At 36.1% G+C, this 19,635-nt stretch overlaps 2 protein-coding genes across 2 annotated transcripts; one reads left to right on the top strand and one right to left on the bottom strand.

The window, feature by feature from the left end:
• Positions 1–1,241: 1,241 nt before the first annotated feature.
• On the bottom strand, positions 1,242–7,092 carry LOC121735050 (venom carboxylesterase-6-like). The gene is made up of 10 exons (XM_042125717.1): positions 7,062–7,092; positions 5,697–5,750; positions 5,195–5,346; positions 4,253–4,410; positions 3,565–3,707; positions 2,907–3,092; positions 2,395–2,585; positions 2,036–2,204; positions 1,515–1,731; positions 1,242–1,332 (listed from the first exon to the last, which is right to left on the bottom strand). Exons 1-10 carry the CDS (start codon positions 7,090–7,092, stop codon positions 1,242–1,244), a joined length of 1,392 nt encoding a protein of 463 aa, XP_041981651.1.
• Positions 7,093–13,118: 6,026 nt separating this feature from the next.
• Positions 13,119–15,104, top strand: LOC121735049 (the record flags this gene model as incomplete). The annotated part of the gene is made up of 2 exons (XM_042125716.1): positions 13,119–13,151; positions 14,649–15,104. Coding segments are annotated over exons 1-2 (489 nt in total), but the record flags the coding sequence as incomplete, so codon positions are not given.
• Between the last annotated feature and the right edge of the window lie 4,531 nt (positions 15,105–19,635).

Here is a 19,635-nt window from a genome sequence, read left to right as displayed (position 1 = left end):
CGGGAGTTTTCGTGATTACGACAGTTAGCGAAGATTTCCATGCGCATTATTAATTTGGGAGTACTGTAGCTGGCTGAAGATGTTGAAATTTATAACGCAATTAGAACTGTAATGTTAGTATCATCTTGTCCTTCTTTATTTTTCAATCAAAATCGGTAGGTTTATGTATAATACATTTTAACGCCCTCAACTTCTATGCGCAGAAATTAGTTTATTCCACGCACAGACATAGATCAAGATGGATACCGTATGTCGCTCCATTTGTATGAAAACGAGCGTGCCACTTTTTCATAGCTACTGTGTCGTGCCGATGATAAGAAAAGTGTCCATTATCTAGGCCAACGTTTCTATTTGAATTTCTACAGCTCAATACGGCACTTTTAGGCATTTAGGCATTTTTAAAATTCCGATTGACGTCCGATTCCGATAGCAAACTAAAGAACAGACTTTCGAAAGACGAGCATTGCTCGTCGTTTGGGAGCAGCGTTGCCAGATTTTTTTTGCGCCAAATCGGGACTTTGGAGCTTTTTGAGTGAAAAAGCGGAATTTTTCAGTCAAAAGCGGGACAAAGTAAAAAAAGGTATAAAATTAAAAGTTTTTTTGAATTTTTATCTTTTTATTTGCGTTAAAATAACGTTTACGTGACAAAAGATAGCAAAAGTAGCCAAAGAAAATCCACCCCTCTACCTCTACACTCTTAGCAGCAGCACGCTGCACGTACGTTCGGGCTTTCCCCGAAAAGCGGGACTGAGCCTGTCCCGCGCGGGACATTTAATTTTGATGAAAAGATCGGGACGTCCCGCCAAAACCGGGACGTCTGGCAACGCTGTTTGGGAGCGCGATATGGCACGCGAAGTACATACACATGCGGTAAGTATCTATCATGATCTATGTCTGTGATTCCACGGGAACCATACATTTTTCCGGAATCAAAAGGACCCTTTACCTTTCGCGGGACTCGAACCATCTCCAAAATTTATCTAAATCGTTTAAATGGCTTAGCATAAAGAGGTAATATTTTCGCATTTATAATATTAGTATGGATAAATGTATGATCAAAAAATATTTCAGCCACTTACCCATATGAAGCGAAGTTGTAAATTATGCCAGTCATTATGTTCACCATTCTGGCATCGTCACCTTCTTTTCCGATGTTAGGAAATATGTGCGGTTGAGAAAGGAAGTAAAGAGTTTCATCTTTTTTTTTTTTTTTTTTTTTTTTAAACTATTTTTATGGGGGTTTATTCTTCAGTATAGCTGTGGTTGCCGACATAGGTGAAGTAATAGTAGTAAACTGGTTTTCGGGAATGAATCGACAATAATTTAGACAACCTGAAAATAAATCAAACCAAAATTACCACTTTTATAAAAATATATATTACCAAATTATACAACACTAGATCCTATAATTTTATCTCACTACTATTTTAATAATAATCTTATCAGACTTTATATTTTTCAATTATTAGCACTTGGTTTTAATAAATAATTTTGATGTTGTTTTGAATGCTTACCTCTCCACTGGAAAAGCAGTACTGTCATCGCCGTAGATTGTTCCCAGTCTATCAGCACTCTCATCATCATTGTTTAATATCTCATTCTTAATGTAATAAGTGCGTAAAACCTCTAAGGCCTTCATCCTATTTTGTTCTGGTAGGAAAAATGCTATAGAAGCAAATTCGTCCCACCGCTCATTAGCCATTTTGAGAAGTGTTTCATTGTTTAAAATTGCTGAAACGTAAAGTAGGTTTTGTATATTATTAAACTCATAGTTTTAACTACTAACGCGAATCTTATGTTCATCATACTCAAATACGCTATCCATTGCACATGCTGCTTTACTGTATAAAATAAATGTAACACAATTATTTCTACTTACGATATGCGAAAGGTTACCTGTTGGTTTTGTATATTATTAAATCTCATAGTTATAACTTCTAAAACGAATCTTATGTTCATCATACTCAAATATGCTATCCAATGCACATGCTACTTTACTATATAAAATAAATGTAACACAATTATTTCTACTTACGATATGCGAAAGGATATTCTTCTGCTGTACCCTGACCGATGATCAGAGGTATATTCATCATCTTCCCTTGCCTGATTGATTCTATTGTGTTCATGGTTAGAAACCGTTCTTGTCCAAAATCCTTCTCAACTATCGGCTCCCATAGATGACTCGGATTGTTTGTGAATGCCTAAAATATAAGATTATAGAATTAATTTTCTTCATTTTTTATTATTTGTAGAATTTTTTATGAATTCTACAAAGACGCTATCATATCCATAGTAAAAGCGTACAATGCTAGATATCAATTACTGTCCAATGCTCATAAGTAGTGCAGTTACTAGTACAAAATATATAACATTACGAGTAACTCTGCTTACCCAAAATTGTGAAAACGTTTTTGCATAGTCAATCCAAGGTTTTTCCTTCAAGCATTCCACTATTACTTTTGAGTTTTCTGTTGGACAGTTGAAGATTTCCGCTTGTTTCACGGCTAAGTCATACAAGTCCGTTTTGGTCTCGTTGTTTCTCGTTGATGATCCACCCATTGCTATGGCCCGATGAAATAGTCCTGTAACAAAAATAAACATGGCTTGGACTACTATAGACATATAATTTTTATTTTTATTTTACTTCACTGAGCGACTCGCTTTTTTCGACTTTTGCTCATCACTATGCGCGAGAAGGTGTTTTCGACTTTGTATAATATGTAAACTTTTCTATGTCATGCCCGAAGGTCATCATCAACCTAAACGGTATGTTGAATTTTAGTTTAAGAGATATCATTAGATTCGCTTTAGTCGTGAGAATACTATAATACTAGGAACATCAATGTCAGGTTCTTTATTGCTAATAAAATGTTAGTTTCTTCTAGTTGCTATATCTACATTACCTTTTGCCATCGGCGACACCATGAGTGAGACGATGCTGATAGCTCCTGAACTATATCCTCCGACTGTCACACTACCAGGGTTTCCTCCAAAGGCAACTATGTACCTTTTCACCCACTTGAGTAATGTAACCATGTCTTTAAATCCATTGTTACCTGGAGCTAGTTCATCTCCAGTACTCAGGTAACCTGTGAATTTATAATGATCATTTTTTATTGCAATTTTAATGACACCCGCTGGACAAAGTAAAATTGTACTCGTATTAAAGTGAAAAATAAAATTAAAATGTTTGTATGATAATATGTGACTGAGCTAGATGTCAAAATCTACTATGAGCACAAAAACCATTCATATTAATTTATTGAATATGAGTTAGTTGGAAGAGTTGCAATCTAGATTTATTACTATAATGTTACTAAACGAGCTAAAACAATTTGGTCACTGTTAAGCATTAGTGTCCTAACCCACAATTTTTTTATTGTTAAATTTTGAATACAGCCTTGTTCTAAATCATCTAAAGAACACAACTGCATTCATAATTCAATACGTAATAATTTTTTGTGGGTTAGTACACGAATGCTTAACAGCGTCCTTTTATAGTTGTATTACTATAAATAGTTTTAGCACACACTATTTATAAATGATAAACAATATAGTTACCTAGAGTTCCAAGTCTGTAGTTGAACGTAACAAAGACAATATCGCGGTCTAGAAGATAGTCGGGTCCATATAAGTCACTACGTGAGTTTTTGAAGTAGAAAGCGCTTTGGTGAATGTAAACAAACACTGGTAAAAGTCTTTTCCTAAAAAAAAGTAAAAATAAAATTAAAAAAAAAAAAAAACAAAACAAAATTACTGCATTCGTTGAACATTTTGTGGGCAATTCTGCATGGGCTATCAATGCCAATAAATTGGGTTTTATTGGAATAATTATTGGAATATCTAAGTTATAATTATTCCACGAATTTGGCAACCAACTGTTGTGTTACGTGGAACAAACTGACGGAACTTTTGTAACAAAAGTCAGTAAAATCAATTATTACTTTCTTCTGGCTAAGTTTTTAGAAACAGTAGACACTCCGTCCACTGGTTTCACCACAGAAATTCGCATTTAAGAAAAGATGCATTATTTATGTTGAGTTAAATCCATACATTACTATATCCATACTTAATATTATAAATGGGAAAGTGTGTCTGTCTGTCTGCCTGTTACCTCTTCATGCTGAACCGATTAATTTGCTGAAATTTGGTATGGAGGTACTTTGAGTCCCGAGAAAGGACATAGGATACTTTTTATCCCAGAAAAATGTATGGAGTTGCGAGCATCATCTGGTTGTTTAATATTTACCTGTCACTCCGTTGCGGAGTATAAACATTGACAAATAAGCAATCTTCGTCCATATCGTCAAAAGCAAAGGTGTTGTTTTCGCTCGATAATTGCGGACATATCTTGCCATCTTTGGTCGCATTCACCATTCCTCTATAGTATTGAATTAGTTTCGGTGGCTGAAAAATAATATTGCTTTAAATTCTGTTGCCTTAAAAATATTGTCGTCACCTGTATAAATACCATGGAAGAAGTCGTTAATGCATCAAGGACATTAATTTTTACGGTAATTATTATAATACCCTTATTGTAGCCAGTTTTTACTCCTTACTTCCTTTAACACATAATAAAAATTGTCTTAAACGGAAACAATCTATTTTAACGGATATTCCACATTTATCTCGTCTTAGAAAATAAATGTCTCATCTTTTTTTGTACTACAATCAATAGGATTATCAGATATTAAGTTTTCACTCTTAAAATATTAATGAAATTTTGTTGGTTTTAACGTGATCTATTTTAAGGCACTTTTAAATTTCCTTACAGCTTAAATTAGTGCTTTCATTTGTGATAGATAACGTGTAACGAGGGAAAGCCATGCTTCGGCACGAATGAGCCGCCTCGACCAGGGAAATACCACGGGCTCACAGAAAACCGGCGTGAAACAGCGCTTGCGCTGTGATTCGCCGAGTGAGTGAGTTTACCAGAGGACCAATCCCCTACCCGTTTCCCTTCCCTAACCTCCCTATTCCCTTCCCTACCCTCCCCTATTGCCTTCCCATCCCTACCCTGTTCCCTCTTAAAAGGCCGGCAACGCAGCTGCAGCTCTTCTGATGCTGCGAGTGTCCATGGGCGACGGAAGTTGCTTTCCATTAGGTGACCCGCTTGCTCGTTTGCCCCCTTATTTCATTAAAAAAAAACGAAAAAATGATTGATATTAGATAATATTATTTAAAAGCTTACTTGAAACCTCATAGAGCCAACTGGTGCTTCAGCATATGGTATCCCGCGGTAGGACTCGAAAGTACGACCAAGACGAGTCGTGTTGTATGTCCCCTGGAATTGACCATAGCTGCAACTCGCGGTCGGGTTCGTATCCGAAAAGAAAGAATTTACTGGAAGAAAGACAGATAAATCTATGCTAAATATAAATAGAAAAATATTATTTGCTTCTTATAATTATTCTTGTGTGTATTCTTATAATCATAAAATTGATTGTAATTAGTTATGTCCACACTGTGCACTTTCATCTTCAATTTTCGTCATCAACTTTCATATTGACGCATTCAGTAATTGAATGCGCCAAGGAACGCAATTTTTGAAGTTTTGGATACGGTCAGAGGGCATGCGTCGCGGGCATGCCACACGTTCGCTGTTGACTGCTCTATAACGCATGCCCTTGACGAACAGAAAAAGGCACAGTATGGACAAAGCTGTGCGTGATTTTGTGCGTGTTACTGTATACGCCAGTTTAAGATAAATGTTCCCAGTCTCGGCGACTCGTCCTCTATTGAGGGCTCTGCGAATAATCGTAATATTTGGCCAATAATAACGTGTTTATAATATATTTAATACTTAACATGTCAATAAAATGCTGTACTGAAATTACGACTCTTGCAAATATATATATATATATATATATATATATATATATATATATATATATATATATATATATATATATATATATATATATATATATATATATATATATATATATATATATATATATATATATATATATATATGTGTTTTATCGAATACCGAGCAAAGCTCGGTGAAATAGCTAGTTATTATTTATAGGTAGATGTTCACTAGTAAAGAACCAATAAAGTGTTTTGCATTCCTGATCCTGTGAAGCTGAGAGTGATGATAGGCGCTAATCCTATATAATTAAAAGGCGATCCGACAGCGCGTTTACTTTTCAATTTACACCACACAATCACCAAAAAGTACACTGACCTTTTCTAACTAATCTTTCCAAAATATTAGTACACTGTACTTCAAATGTGAATGCACACAAAAATAATACTAGTGAGAGCCGCATCTTAGTCGAATAACGTCAAAATCAGCTGCTCTTCCTATATATAAGACAATACGAGGTGAATGAACTCAAACATCATTAAATTTAATCGATATTCTTTTATCTATATACAAAAACTTGTTTCCGTACGTTTGTCCTTTTACAATTCGACAACCCTAAAATACGAAAGAAATAGTATTGAGAGATTTTTCTGTATCTAAGGCCAGCTGCATAAATACGTTTTCCTTATTCAGAATATATCCGAATACATGTAATCAGTAAAAATCAGCCAAGTGGGAGTTGGACTCGCGCACGAAGGGTTCCGTAACACAATAGAGCAAAAACAGGCCGAAAATTGTGTTTTTTGTATGGGAGCCCGCCTTAATTATTAAATTTATTTAAATATTATTATAAATTATTTTATTACAAATAAAACCGAGTATTCCGTGAACATTTATATTTAAGTGCTAGTTGATATCGAGCAAAAAAATGCAATAAATCACGTTTGTTGTATGGGAGCTGCACTCTTTAAATATTTAATTTATTTTGTTTTTAGTCTTTGTTGTTATAGCGGCAACAGATATACACAATCTGTGAAAATATTAGAAGTCTAGCTATAGCTAGACTTATAATATTTTCACCGCTATAGCGGTTCTTGAGTTACAGCCTGGAGACACTCAGACAGACAGACAGACGGACAGACATCGAATCGGGTCCCGTTTTTACCCTTTGGGTACGGAACCCTCAAAATACATTAACCGCTGCACACGTTCGTTTTTCTTGGTACGGAACGAATTCCGCACGTACGTTTTAAGTGGAAGCCGAGGCGTTCGCGCATATTAAAACGAGCGTTTGCGCTAGTCTCACGGAATTCCGAATACGGAAATCGAATAAGGAAAACGGCGGCTAGCTTTACAGTTGAAGTTTTCATATTTTACTGTGTAATTCAGTTAAAGTATTTTATCTATATCTTATCTATAGGTATAATTATATTATTATGTACATTTGGAGAAATTTAAGATTTAGAATAACCGAGACTAAGAAAAATACAAAAACACAACGTACATAAATACACTAACATTGGTAAATACAAAAACTTTTTTTAAAATTTTTAAGCTAAACGCATAGCAAAGTAACATAACTAGTGTAGAATATTTTGAACTCATCCAAGGACGGCAGATGTATTTTAATATTCTGAATTAATAGTCTAAAATCTAGCAAAATCTTCCATTATACTGTTATACCGTTATGATAGTCTATTATATATGGATATATTGTGTATCTAATTATGTATTTTTAAAAAACATGCAAAAATCCAAGCAAATATAGAATCAATAATATGCAGATTATGAGAAAACGTCTTGTTGTATTTAAAAATCGATAATAAAATAACAATTGTGTTAAAAAGTCAAATTCATATTAGTAATTTATTATGATAATTAATTTAATTCTGAACACAAATTAGATATACTAATTTTGCTCTTAAACTTTTTCTTTTTGTTATTCCTAATCACAAAATCAGTAGGTCTGATTTACTATAGTTTCCCTTGTCAAAAGTTAAACGTGTTTCCAAATTCTGAAAGGATTTATACTATGTTAGAGTGTGGCCATATTATATTATCTTTGTTGCGTTGCGATTTCGCAGCGTTGGTGCTGCGTCATCGCACCGTAAAATTCATTACATTATTATTTATTACTACCCATTGGTCATGGCCCAGTAAACTTCTGCGGGGCTAAAATGGTCACATTTAGCAATCCCTCTCAATCAATTCAGCAAATGAATTGTCAAAACTGTCAAACTGACAAATGTCAAATCAGCGGGGCTAAAATGGTCACATTTAGCAATTCCTCTCAATCAATTCAGCAAATGAATTGTCAAAACTGTCAAACTGACAAATGTCAAATCAGTACAAAAATACAGAAATGAATTGCAAGCAGAGTTGCATTTTGCGATTTTAGAAAAATAAATCATATTATGATTCATATCATGATTCTTCAAAGCGACCATTTTAGCCCAACAGGTCATTTCTCACTTAATATGAAACTTTCCTATAACTTCCATGAATACTTCAAATCGGTTCAAACGTTCTCGAGTTTTAGTGAGACTAACTAAATTCATTTTTATTGATATAGAAGATCAGTAAACAGTATGAAGTTTGAACACAACGTTATTTCACATTTTTCATGCAAAGATATCATGTGTTGAAAGTAAAAGAAATGTGCGCTGTGCTGCCACTGTGCAGAATTATGGCGCGTTGCAACGCAACAGATCAACGTGGCCTCGCTTTTAGGGCTAAGCCACAACACTGCGTTGCGGTGTCGCATCGCAAAAAATGCATTGGTTGTTTTTGCGATACGACGTCGCAACGCAGTGTTGTGGCCTGGCCCTTAGCGTGATTTTACCTGCGGATGACCAAAAGGGTGGAACTGTCGAAGTTAAATAAGTTTGCTAACATTAGACCCTTGCAAAAAGTTTAGATGAAATCTGTAACTAGTGAAACACGCATTTTCACTATCGCTTATACGTATCTTTCGCAGGTAAACTTTGCTTAGCGAAAAAGGCCGAGGAAAATCTATCACAAGGTGTAATGTTATATATAAAATTCTCGTGTCACAATGTTAGTTACCGTACTCCTCCGAAACGGCTTTACTGATTCTTACCAAATTTTATACTTATGCATATTCAGTAGGTCTGAGAATCGGCCACAGGTTACTTTTTATATTGATAAGCGCATTTGTTGAATAAATAATAGTAAATTATTACAACTCGAGACTGACGGCGACCATTGTTTGTGCGACGGGATAGCGTTGGACGTTGCCATGGTGACATACTTATTTAGTCACTTCAATAAAATAATACGGGCGAAATACTTTATATTATGACATAACAACGTTTGCCGGGACAGCTAGTATTATATAGAAGTGATCATATTTTTTACTATATAATATGGAATATTTTGGTCGAAAACTCGTTCTGAATTTTGTGGGTTCAATCAATACAAAGCTTACATCAAGTAGATTAGTTTAGACTATATTATTACAAAACTATGTAACCTGGGTTTCGTTGTTTTGTCGTAACAGGGCCGATTACGCAATACCGCATCATAACCCCATTCATTCTACCTGAAGCAATTCAATTGTTTAATTGAGATCATTTTAACCTTTGGTGAATAATGGTTGAAAGTAATACCATAATTTAACCCTCGCAGTCACAATGGTCAGCTATTACTGATTCAATCGAAGCCGTGCTTCGTTTACAATGCCTGCACGTGCATCGCAAGTGATTTAGCAAGTCAAGGCTGGGAAGAAGAAAAAAATGGTTAAACCATAATTTTGTTAATGTTATTTAACACAGAGCGTCTTATTATTGGTGTACCTAGCATCTTCAAAAGTCTATGGGTCAATAGTAGGATAACTGCCAACGAGGGTCTCTTGCCAATAATTATTGCCATGCTAGTTTAACTTACCTTAAGTACATTGATTTATAAAGAAATATTATTTTTGTGAGATATTAACTGCTATTGTTGGACACTATAATTAGGTATTGGTATATTTCTTATATTTTGAACAGTTAAACGTTTTCTATTTAATTATTTTAAAAGTAAATAGTTCTCATAAATAAAATTATTTATTATTATTATCATCCTACTGTGTCCCACTGCTGGGCAAAGGCCTTCCCTCTCTCTTTCCAAAGTTCACGATCCTGTGATGTTGTTGGCCACTCTTTATCAAACGCATCTAGTTCGTCGCGCCACTTTTTCTTGGGTCGGCCTCTGTTACGCCGACCAGTCGGTAGCCATTCCGAAACTAAACGCGCCCACCTGTCCGGGTGCATACGGGAGACGTGCCCTGCCACTTAAGGCTAGCTGCCTTTCTGCCTACGTCAACGAGCTTCGTTTGGGAACGCAGGGTGGTATTCCGGACGCGGTCAATCCTTTTTATACCTAGAATGCTGCGTTCCATAGCTCGTTGGCAAACTCCGAGTCGGGACCTCTGTGAAGCTGTCAAAGACCAGGACTGGGCACCGTAGGTCAGAATAGGCAAGATACACAATATGTCCACGAGTTTTAGGCATATTGGTAGGTCCCCTTTCATCAGATGTTTCATTGACCAAAAGCTTCTCCATGCCTTCTCAACACGTTGGTCTATTTCTTTGTCTTGCCTGTTGTAATAAATAAAATATATTATGTTTTATTATTATTTACATTATCAACATTATTCATTACGTATATTCAATCCATTACAGTTCCATAATTTGTCACGTTTCAGTAAACATCGCAACTGGCACCAGCAAAAGGAGCAAATAAAACAAACGCGGAGCAAGTTACAGAGCACGTTGATACGTGGCCCAATTCGACGAATTCACAACTCAGTGATTTTCAGCCTCTAGTTAGTGCTGTGATGTGCTTGTCGAGAAAATTGCTACTATTTTTATATATTTTGGTATAGTAAATTGCTAAAAGATAATTGATTACAGCTGCCTTACCCCCGACGGATATCAGAATGGAATCAGCTCGATCTCAAACTTTTTTCCTACTTCCGATATACTTAATAATATTATATACTAGCGTAAAATCGTGCTGCGGCTCAATTTTAAACTAATTCGATCTCAACGGCTTTTCCCACTCCTGACATCTATGCTAGCGCACGATCGTGCTGTGGCTCAATTTGGAACTGATTCGATCTCAACGGCTCTTCCCACTCCTGACATCTATGCTAGCGCACGATCGTACTGCGGCTCAATTTGGAACTAATTCGATCTCAACGGCTTTTCCCACTCCTGACATCTATGCTAGCGCACGATCCTGCTGCGGCTCAATTTGGAACTAATTCGATCTCAACGGCTTTTCCCACTCCTGACATCTATGCTAGCGCACGATCGTGCTGCGGCTCAATTTGGAACTAATTCGATCTCAACGGCTTTTCCCACTCCTAACAACTATACTAGCGTACGGTGGTGCTGCAGCTCAATTTGAAACTAATCAGACTCGTAAATGAAAATCGCATCAGTTTCGGGGGTAAGACTGCAGAATATCATACATCAAACTATTTTTAACTTTTATCAAACCTAATAGCGCACGATTCTGTTACGACGCGATCGAAGTTTTTTGGAACAAAGTTCCTTATCGCGCGTTGCGAAAGGGGGCTAGACGGAAGAAGTTGTAACGACATGACACAAAAGTGTCGGTATATTGCAACTAAAGCAACAATGCTATAATTGTAAGCCGTGCGGTAGCGCCTGTTTCACTCTCTCTCTTTTTTGTTTTCTTTTTATAACTTCTTTCCATCCGGGTGTGGTGGGGAGTGGAGTGTGGTGACAGATGTTAAACTCGCTGAAGATAATTAAAACTACCCGAAGATTCATCAATAATAATAACAATTATTAATATTAACTAGCTGACCCGGAAAACGTTGTTTTGCCATATAAATTATTTCTAGTATCAACACAAAAAGTAGATAAAAATTAAAAACCCTTTTCTCAGGTCTAAAGAACGAGGCGGAGGAGTTCGCGCACAAACACTGTGAGTTGTGACACGAGAGAGAGAGAGAGAGTTTTATGAGATAGTTTGTGTTCCGATCTACGCAGAACGCACTTAAAGTTTATCAATAATAAGAAAAGATCTTAACCATAACAGTTTAACCTTAGACTTTACATGAATAATTAATAACAGTACTAACCTAACCAACCAGAGTAAATTCCGTAACATAATTTCTAACGACAAATCAAAGCGGCACGGAATTCTCGCTTAGTTTTCAAGTTTGTTAACCTTAATATGATTAACACAAGGCGTTTCTAACACGGTACAACTCTGACAAACTATTAATTAGAAGCCAAGTTCGTAACTCATAACGAAATATTAACTGGGATGTAGGAATTATAGGCAATTGACGAACTTATATCATGGAATTTGGTAAACGAAGTTTGATACGAGTGCAAGTATTTACCGTTGGGACAAAAATAGTAATTTAGTAGCTATAGTATAATAATTATGATACCCTCATAAATATAAAGTATGAAGCTCTTTTTACCTTATTTTTTTCGGGATAACTGTAGGAATCTCGTCTCCCACTGCCTGACACTAAATTAAGGGATGGTTAGCAGTGGAAAGGAATTGTCAAAAATGTCCGTCAGTGAAAGAGGAAAAAGAAGAGAGAAAATATGTTTTTAAAGTCTTAGCTTTACACTTTATCGAAGGTAAGGTTAACCTTCAGAACTAATTACCTTCTAAACTCTAAACTCTAAAGTAACCGCGACCGAAATCCCATAGCGGTCGTTCTTACCACTATGGTTGTCATATACAGGAAACTTTCAGTTTTGGAACGAAGTTCCTTATCGCACGTTCGGCGTAAAGGAGGCAGAACGATATTTGACCTCGACACTTTTTTAATTTTTATTAGTACCTGCATGGTAGGGGCAGTTGATCCTGTGCACCAATTGATGGCCTTTTTTTAATAATGTTTTTGAGTGTATAATATTATGTATACAGGTTTCTTGAACATAAGAAATAACTTCGTTCCATTCGGGTATCCCTTGACACCTCTCATTTTATTTATTGTTTTAAAATGACGAATGTCTGGCCGTCGCTTAATATTAAGCCATTACTTTATTTAATGCCTAAACGTTTATGTAAGCTGTCGATTATATTATAATACAAACAAATATTTTTCTTTGTGTCAAGGGGAGGATTCCTTTACAACAAAAAATAATATAATAATATTATCCTCTTACAATATAAGTAAATCATTGAATAACAAACCCTATGAGATTTAATCCTTGCCGCTCGATTCCATTTCCATTAGTATTAAGGACTTAAGGTGACGAAAGATATTGGAGGTGAAATCGAAGGCTTTCGCGCGCGGAAAATGTCAGCGTTGCCGATATTCTCAACAGATTGGGTATTTATTCGTATCGTCTGTCGTCACACTTCATTGGAGTATTTTACGCCCTTTTTGCTTTTTTCATTTATCGATAGTTCCTAAACCCTGTCGAAAAACGGCGTCTAATATGATCTGGAGTGTTCTTAGCTAAGCGTAATATTAAATGCTTAGTTCCGTTTTTAAGTTATTTCAATCACGTATGTTTATTAATTTATCATGATTATCAATATCAATCAAGTTTACATATGGCCGAATAATGCCTTGTAAATGTCATCCAAGTTTACATAAGACCGAATCATGCTTTGTCAATGTCATTAGGCTGAATCATGCCTTGTCAATGTTATCTAAGCATGCGTAATAGGGCCGAATTACGCTTTGTCAATGTCATCCACGTTTGCATTTGGCCGAATCGTGCCTTATAAATATCATCCAAGTTTGCATATGGCCGAACCATTCCTTGTCAATGTCATCCACGTTTGTATATGGCTGAATCATGCCTTCTCAATGTCATCCAAGTTTGTATATGGCTGAATCATGCCTTGTCAATTATGTTAATCACGTTTGCTTATGACTGAATCATGATTGTCAATGATATCCAAGTTTACATATTATCATAATCATCATTTATTTGCAAAGAATGTTGTTTACAAAGATCTTAGTTATGTTATACAGTATCAAACATTCTGCTTTAGAAGCATGCAAAATTTAATACAATAATATAAATATTTACCTAGTTATTACAGTGATATTACCGAATCATGCTTTGCAGTTATCCACGTTCGTTTAGAAACCTAGATTCTCAAATAAAACCCAGTGTGTTCGCCAGTGCTCATATACTGGATTATATTTCAGAACTCACCCTACGAATGTCATTTGGAGTGACAGTTTCCACGCCCCTATTTTAACGTCATTTTCAGAATCAATTTCTCTGATTGTACGTCCTTATGCTTCGTTAACAATACTAAAACAATAATAACGTTATCTAAACAGCTTTCGCAGCAAATTATACCTCAGCGGGCATATCAGACATCTTAAAACTTGAGCGAAACATATCACACTCCCATTACAAAGGGGGTTATTGCGTGCAATAAAAAGCGGTTTAAATTGATTAAATTTTACTTCGTAGCCCGTTGGTTTAAACGTAAAAAGCAGGCAGATAGACAGAAATACTTTCGGATTTTTATAATTACTATGGGCTAATTATTATGAAATAAACAGTTTACTTATGTATTATTATAATCAAAATTAGATAGATAGATAAATAAGTCTTTATTGCTCACAAATTGGTACTAGGTATGACTAGTTCGATTAACTTAACATGTTTACAGTAAAATGTGGGCAAGGGCGGCCTTATCGCTTTAAGCGATCTAAATTGTTAACGTTGTTTTGTTTTTTTTTTTTTTTTTTTTTATAAAAATTAACAGGGAATCTAATACTATGCAATCTTAGGAGTTGTTACTGTCTGCACATTGTGACTTCATGTTTTATGACTGAGTGCATGATATCATGTTATAGGTCAGGTATGGAAAATACGACGGTCAACGTACTGCTGAGGCCCTGCGTCCAGTTCTTGCGGCGTGGATGCGTCGCAAGAGAAAACCCCTCACCTTCCGCCTTACACAGGTGCTCACCGGACACGGTTGTTTCGGTGCGTACCTTTGTAAGGTCGCCAGGAGGGAACCTACGCCAGCCTGCCGCGACTGTGGCGCTGCGGAGGACACGGCCCAGCACACCCTCGAGGTGTGCGATCGCTGGGCCGTGCAGCGCCACGATCTTGTGGCAGTGCTAGGCGGGGACCTCTCACTCCCGAGCATGGTGCGCTGCATGCTCGAGAGCGATGAGGCCTGGCAGGCGGCGGTCTCTTTCTGCGAGTATGTCATCTCGCAGAAAGAGACCGCGGAGCGGAATAGAGAGGATGACCCTTCCTCCGTTCCGCTCCGCCGGCGTAGGACGGGAGTGCGGAGGCGTCGCTATGCGAACCTCCAATAACTTCCGTCCCACGGGGCTCCGGGTCAGGATGGGTACCTGCCCGGCTTAGCTAGTCCCGGCGCCGAGGGGAACGCTTTAGTTTGCCTAAGCGTTCCCTAACTTGGTGGAAGTCCGGTCCCTTGTGAGGTAGACCGGCCTGTCGTGGAGGGAGTCCTGTGTTAGAGAGATCCAGGACATCCCTCTGTATACGGCTGAAGGCGGTTGCCTTCAGCCGTATACAGAGGGATGTCAGGATGTCAGATGTGCAGGTGGTTTTAGTGAGTAAGAGTCTCACATACCCCCGGGGTGCTTCAGCTTAACTGAGGCACATACCCAACCCGGGGGACCCATGATGGGTTTCCCCTGCGCATCAAAAAAAAAAAAAAAAAGGTATGGAAAATACGGCCCTTTGTCCCATCGATTTCTTATAGGACCTTAGCATTTAATTGCCTTTAAAATGACTTGCTATGTCACTTAATAGCCCTCCTGAAGTGAAGATATAATCTTTGCCCTTTCTGATACAGCGAGTGTCTTGGGCGAGATAAACTTAATATTTATGGCGCTTTATTGTGTGGATTTAAATAACTCGCGAATTCGCCAAATATACTTATACTTCCGCGTGACGTCGTCGCACACTCACTACAATGTATCTTAAATAATAATAAGTTAGAAAGTAGAAGTGAAAAGATTTTGATTAATTTTTAACTGACTCTGAGACAGGATAAAAATTTTATGTTCGTCTGAAAACACTTTAAAATGTTACTTATTAATTTGATATTTTTTCATAATTTTTACATTTTATGGATAAAAGCAGCTATTTTAGGTGTTATTTTACTTTCTACGATTAGCAGTTAGATAATATTACAATGTGTAAAACATTATATAATTTATGGCTGGAGAGAAATACCCAAAAGTAATGCACAACATTTTAGATCCTACTATTTACATTATACCACTAAAATCCCGAAGTACCTAACAATACTTTCTCCGGGATTCGACGAGTACCTCTATTCACTTCATTCAATAGGATTGAATCTGTTATCTGTTACTTATATTTAATGCAGTGATCCAAATTCTATTCTTAATGTTACTTCTTCTAGTTACTGCTTTTTTTAACATATTTTTAATGTGGAACATGCCATCCAGTCAATTTAACCAGCCAATTTAATAAGCTAAGTAGACTTGAATCGCTAATACCCAATTTGTGAAGTCTTTTGATAGGTGTTTATCAATATTCATAATGCTAGCCTTCTAAAGTCTGAATTTCAACCAATTAACAACGTTATTGAAAAAATAATCTTCAGTAAAAGCCCCCAAAATAATTTGTTAAAAACATACATTGAAAAATTACTTTAAGAATAACCTTTATTGTCTCCGTTTGGACTAAATAGCACACGCCGTAGAATAATATTAAAATGTAATCGAGGGTTGTGTGCGACGACCTTCACGTGAATGGATCATATGAAATGAATTCAGTTTTTCTCTTCGAAGAAAATTATCCTTTGGCTTTACCGTACGAAAGTTGGATGGATCCATTTTAATACGATTATTATTTGTAACTATATGACGCCTGCAACTCGTTTATCACCCAAGAACTATAATTTTTTCCGAGATAAAAAGTATCCTATGTCTTTTTCCGGAATTCAAACTATCATCATATTAAATTTCAGCAATATCAGTTCAGTGATTTGGGCGTGAAGAGGTAACAGAGAGACAGACAAACAAACATGAAGACAGACAGACAAACACACTTTCACATTTATAATATTAGTAAGTATGTATTTATTGACATAATATTATCACCAATAGGCAATTTCGTACTAATAAAATACTATTCCAGCCTTCTTTAAAAACGCTAGCTACTACAGAAATGCTTAGTATTCAGCAAGATCCAGTAATATAGGACTGCCGACTATTTATATGCATATAAGTTTTCTGTCCCACATAGCGGGTCTTATGATGTCCGTTCATGCTATATTGTAATATCTCCTATATTACTTTCAGCAAATATCATAAATATTGGGCCTTTTAGTATTTGAAAATGAGGTCATCATAATAATATAATTATTAGTGACTATAATAAGTAAAAGTCTATTGAGTGATGTTATAATTATTATAATTTATAGGCTGGCCACGCATTTTAAACTCCAATATGGATGTCAATCAATAGTGATAAGGAAATCAGAAGCTTCTTTATTTCTTATTTTACAGACTTTTCTGCGCCCAATAGAGTTATCTCTAAATGATAATGAAATGATAATTATTATAAATTATAATAAAATGTTCGTAACTTCTCGCAAATTTCTAAATTGATTTGGATGAAAATTGTTATGGTAAATAGTTAGAGGCCGGTATAAAAACATAGACTACTTTTTAATATAAAAAGTGTTTTTGTAGTATAAGGTGTAACAAAACTAAGTGATATTACTTTAGGGTGTGTACGGACACACCTCTATAATATTATATACCTAGTTCATTGTGAAAGTAGCAGCGCTGAGTACTTAAGGCGGGGATTAATCTCAATCCAAACCGATAACTTTGCACACAACCAAAGACCAAGCGTATACGCATCGCAATAAGATTCATTTTAGCTTAGCATAAAACTGTAGTCACTCGAGCGGATCTTCTCTATTTTTCATGTTTTTTTTTAAATATCTTTGGAAATAAACATTAAGAAACAAAATTGTTCGGTTAAAAAATTTTTAATATAGATTTACTAACAATTTATTCAAATAAAATGTATAATTATCCTAGTTAATACTTATATTTCGATGAAATAGATTTTTATCGGAGGTGAGTTTGTAAATTACTTACAGCCAAAGTATTAAGTTTTATTAAAATGTTTATGGTTTAAGGTATTTTAAATATTGTGCTTTATACCTCATATTTTTTAAAACTTCGTTATTATATTGGAACTAGGTAAATCAGAAATCACGGAATAACAAATTGGGGTTTATTCTCGCCTTAAGTTTTTTTTTCATTTTTGTATGAAAAAAATCATGTCGCGCCGCTTGCCCATGGATTCAAATCACAAAAAATGCCCTTTTGGCGCCGCTACTTTCACAGTGAACTCCATACAGGGTGTAATAAAAATAAGTGATAATACTTAAGGGTGTGTATGTACGTATTCTTATACGTACACACGCTTAACTATTATCACTTAGTTTTATTAAGCCCCGGATGAGGAACACATACACACCCTTAAGTATTAACACCTAATTTTGTCACACCTTGTATAAACAAATTGTTTAGGCTGGTGAAAAGTTGACATATATTTATAACTCTTCAACATCTGGTTACGTTGTAGTAAAATTTTCAATACGGTCCACTACCGTTGTTAAAATAAAAATGTTCGATATTACAGGTCTTACAGGCGATGTATTTCGTATGAGGATATAAATTACATTTAGCTCATGGACGAAAATGTCTGCAAGCGTTGTTACGATGGACCTGTATAATATCCGGTGTTTTGGAAATAAATTTTACACCCTGAAAATTTTTAAACAGAAATAACACAACATTTAGTGCCTTATCACACTGGCGATTAGCGAGCGATTTGAAAGCGACGCGACTGCGCAGCGCACACGCCGCGATGATGCGTATTCCTTCCTCATCACCTTGATGAGTGGCAGTCTTCCACCGTGCGTTTTTCGCGTTACTTTCTGCCGCGTACTGTAAAACTCTGGAACGAACTGTCACCAGCAGTATTTCCCTACCAATACGACCTGCAAACTTTCAAGAAGAGAGCGTATTCCCTCCTAAAAGGCCGGCTAACCTGCAAGCTCTTCTAATGTTGCGAGTGTCCATGGGCGACGGTAGTTACCCTATTCCCTCTTTAAAGGCCGGCAACGCACCTGCAGCTCTTCTGATGCTGCGAGTGTCCATGGGCGACGGAAGTTGCTTTCCATCAGGTGACCCGTTTGCTCGTTTGCTTATTTCATAAAAAAAAACGAAGCACATTTTCAGGTTTTTGTGCTAGATTCAAGTAAAAGCTTAAAGAGAGATGAAGTCGCGAAAGGAAATAATAATGTTATGTTCGTATCATTACTTTTATTTATTGAAAGAGGCTTAGGGAAAATTGAACCTCGCTGCAGCGGCTAAGGATTTTCGTCGGCGGCTCATCCTAGACTTTAATACTTATAAGTTATCAACTTGCAGACTGGGGAATTTTAAATACAGCTACCTAGAATGCATTATTTACTTTTAACTTGCATATTTAACAGAATTTTGCTATACTAGTGTTAAAGCTAACGAAAAAGTGCTAAAAGTGTTAAAGAAAAAGTTTTGAATTAGAAAAAGTGAAGCTTGTATATTTAATGGCGGCTCTACATATTTTGCAACATATTGTTTCGATCTATCGTAATTTGCGAATGAATTGGTACTTTCTAATGGTTTCCTATATTATATTATACCGAAGACCCATTCACTAGGTTAATTCTGAAAAATATTAACATAGTCGAAGGATATAAATGATCAATTTTAAACAAGTGATCGCTCTAAAGGTGCGTTTCCACGATGTGTTTTGAGAATCAAT

The sequence above is a fragment of the Aricia agestis genome, chromosome 16 (assembly GCF_905147365.1).
Source record: "Aricia agestis chromosome 16, ilAriAges1.1, whole genome shotgun sequence".
In the NCBI taxonomy this organism is placed as follows: Eukaryota; Metazoa; Arthropoda; class Insecta; order Lepidoptera; family Lycaenidae; genus Aricia; species Aricia agestis.
This window is presented reverse-complemented; position numbering and strand designations above follow the sequence as displayed.

Excerpts from the sequence above, each read along its gene's own strand:
- LOC121735050 (XM_042125717.1), bottom strand. The coding sequence starts at position 7,092 with ATGCGCGAACGCCTCGGCTTCCACTTAAAAC. Across the intron at positions 3,093-3,564 it reads CTACAGACTTGGAACTCTAG|GTTACCTGAGTACTGGAGAT; the intron begins GTAACTATATTG and ends ATAAATTCACAG. Across the intron at positions 2,205-2,394 it reads AAACGTTTTCACAATTTTGG|GCATTCACAAACAATCCGAG; the intron begins GTAAGCAGAGTT and ends CTTATATTTTAG.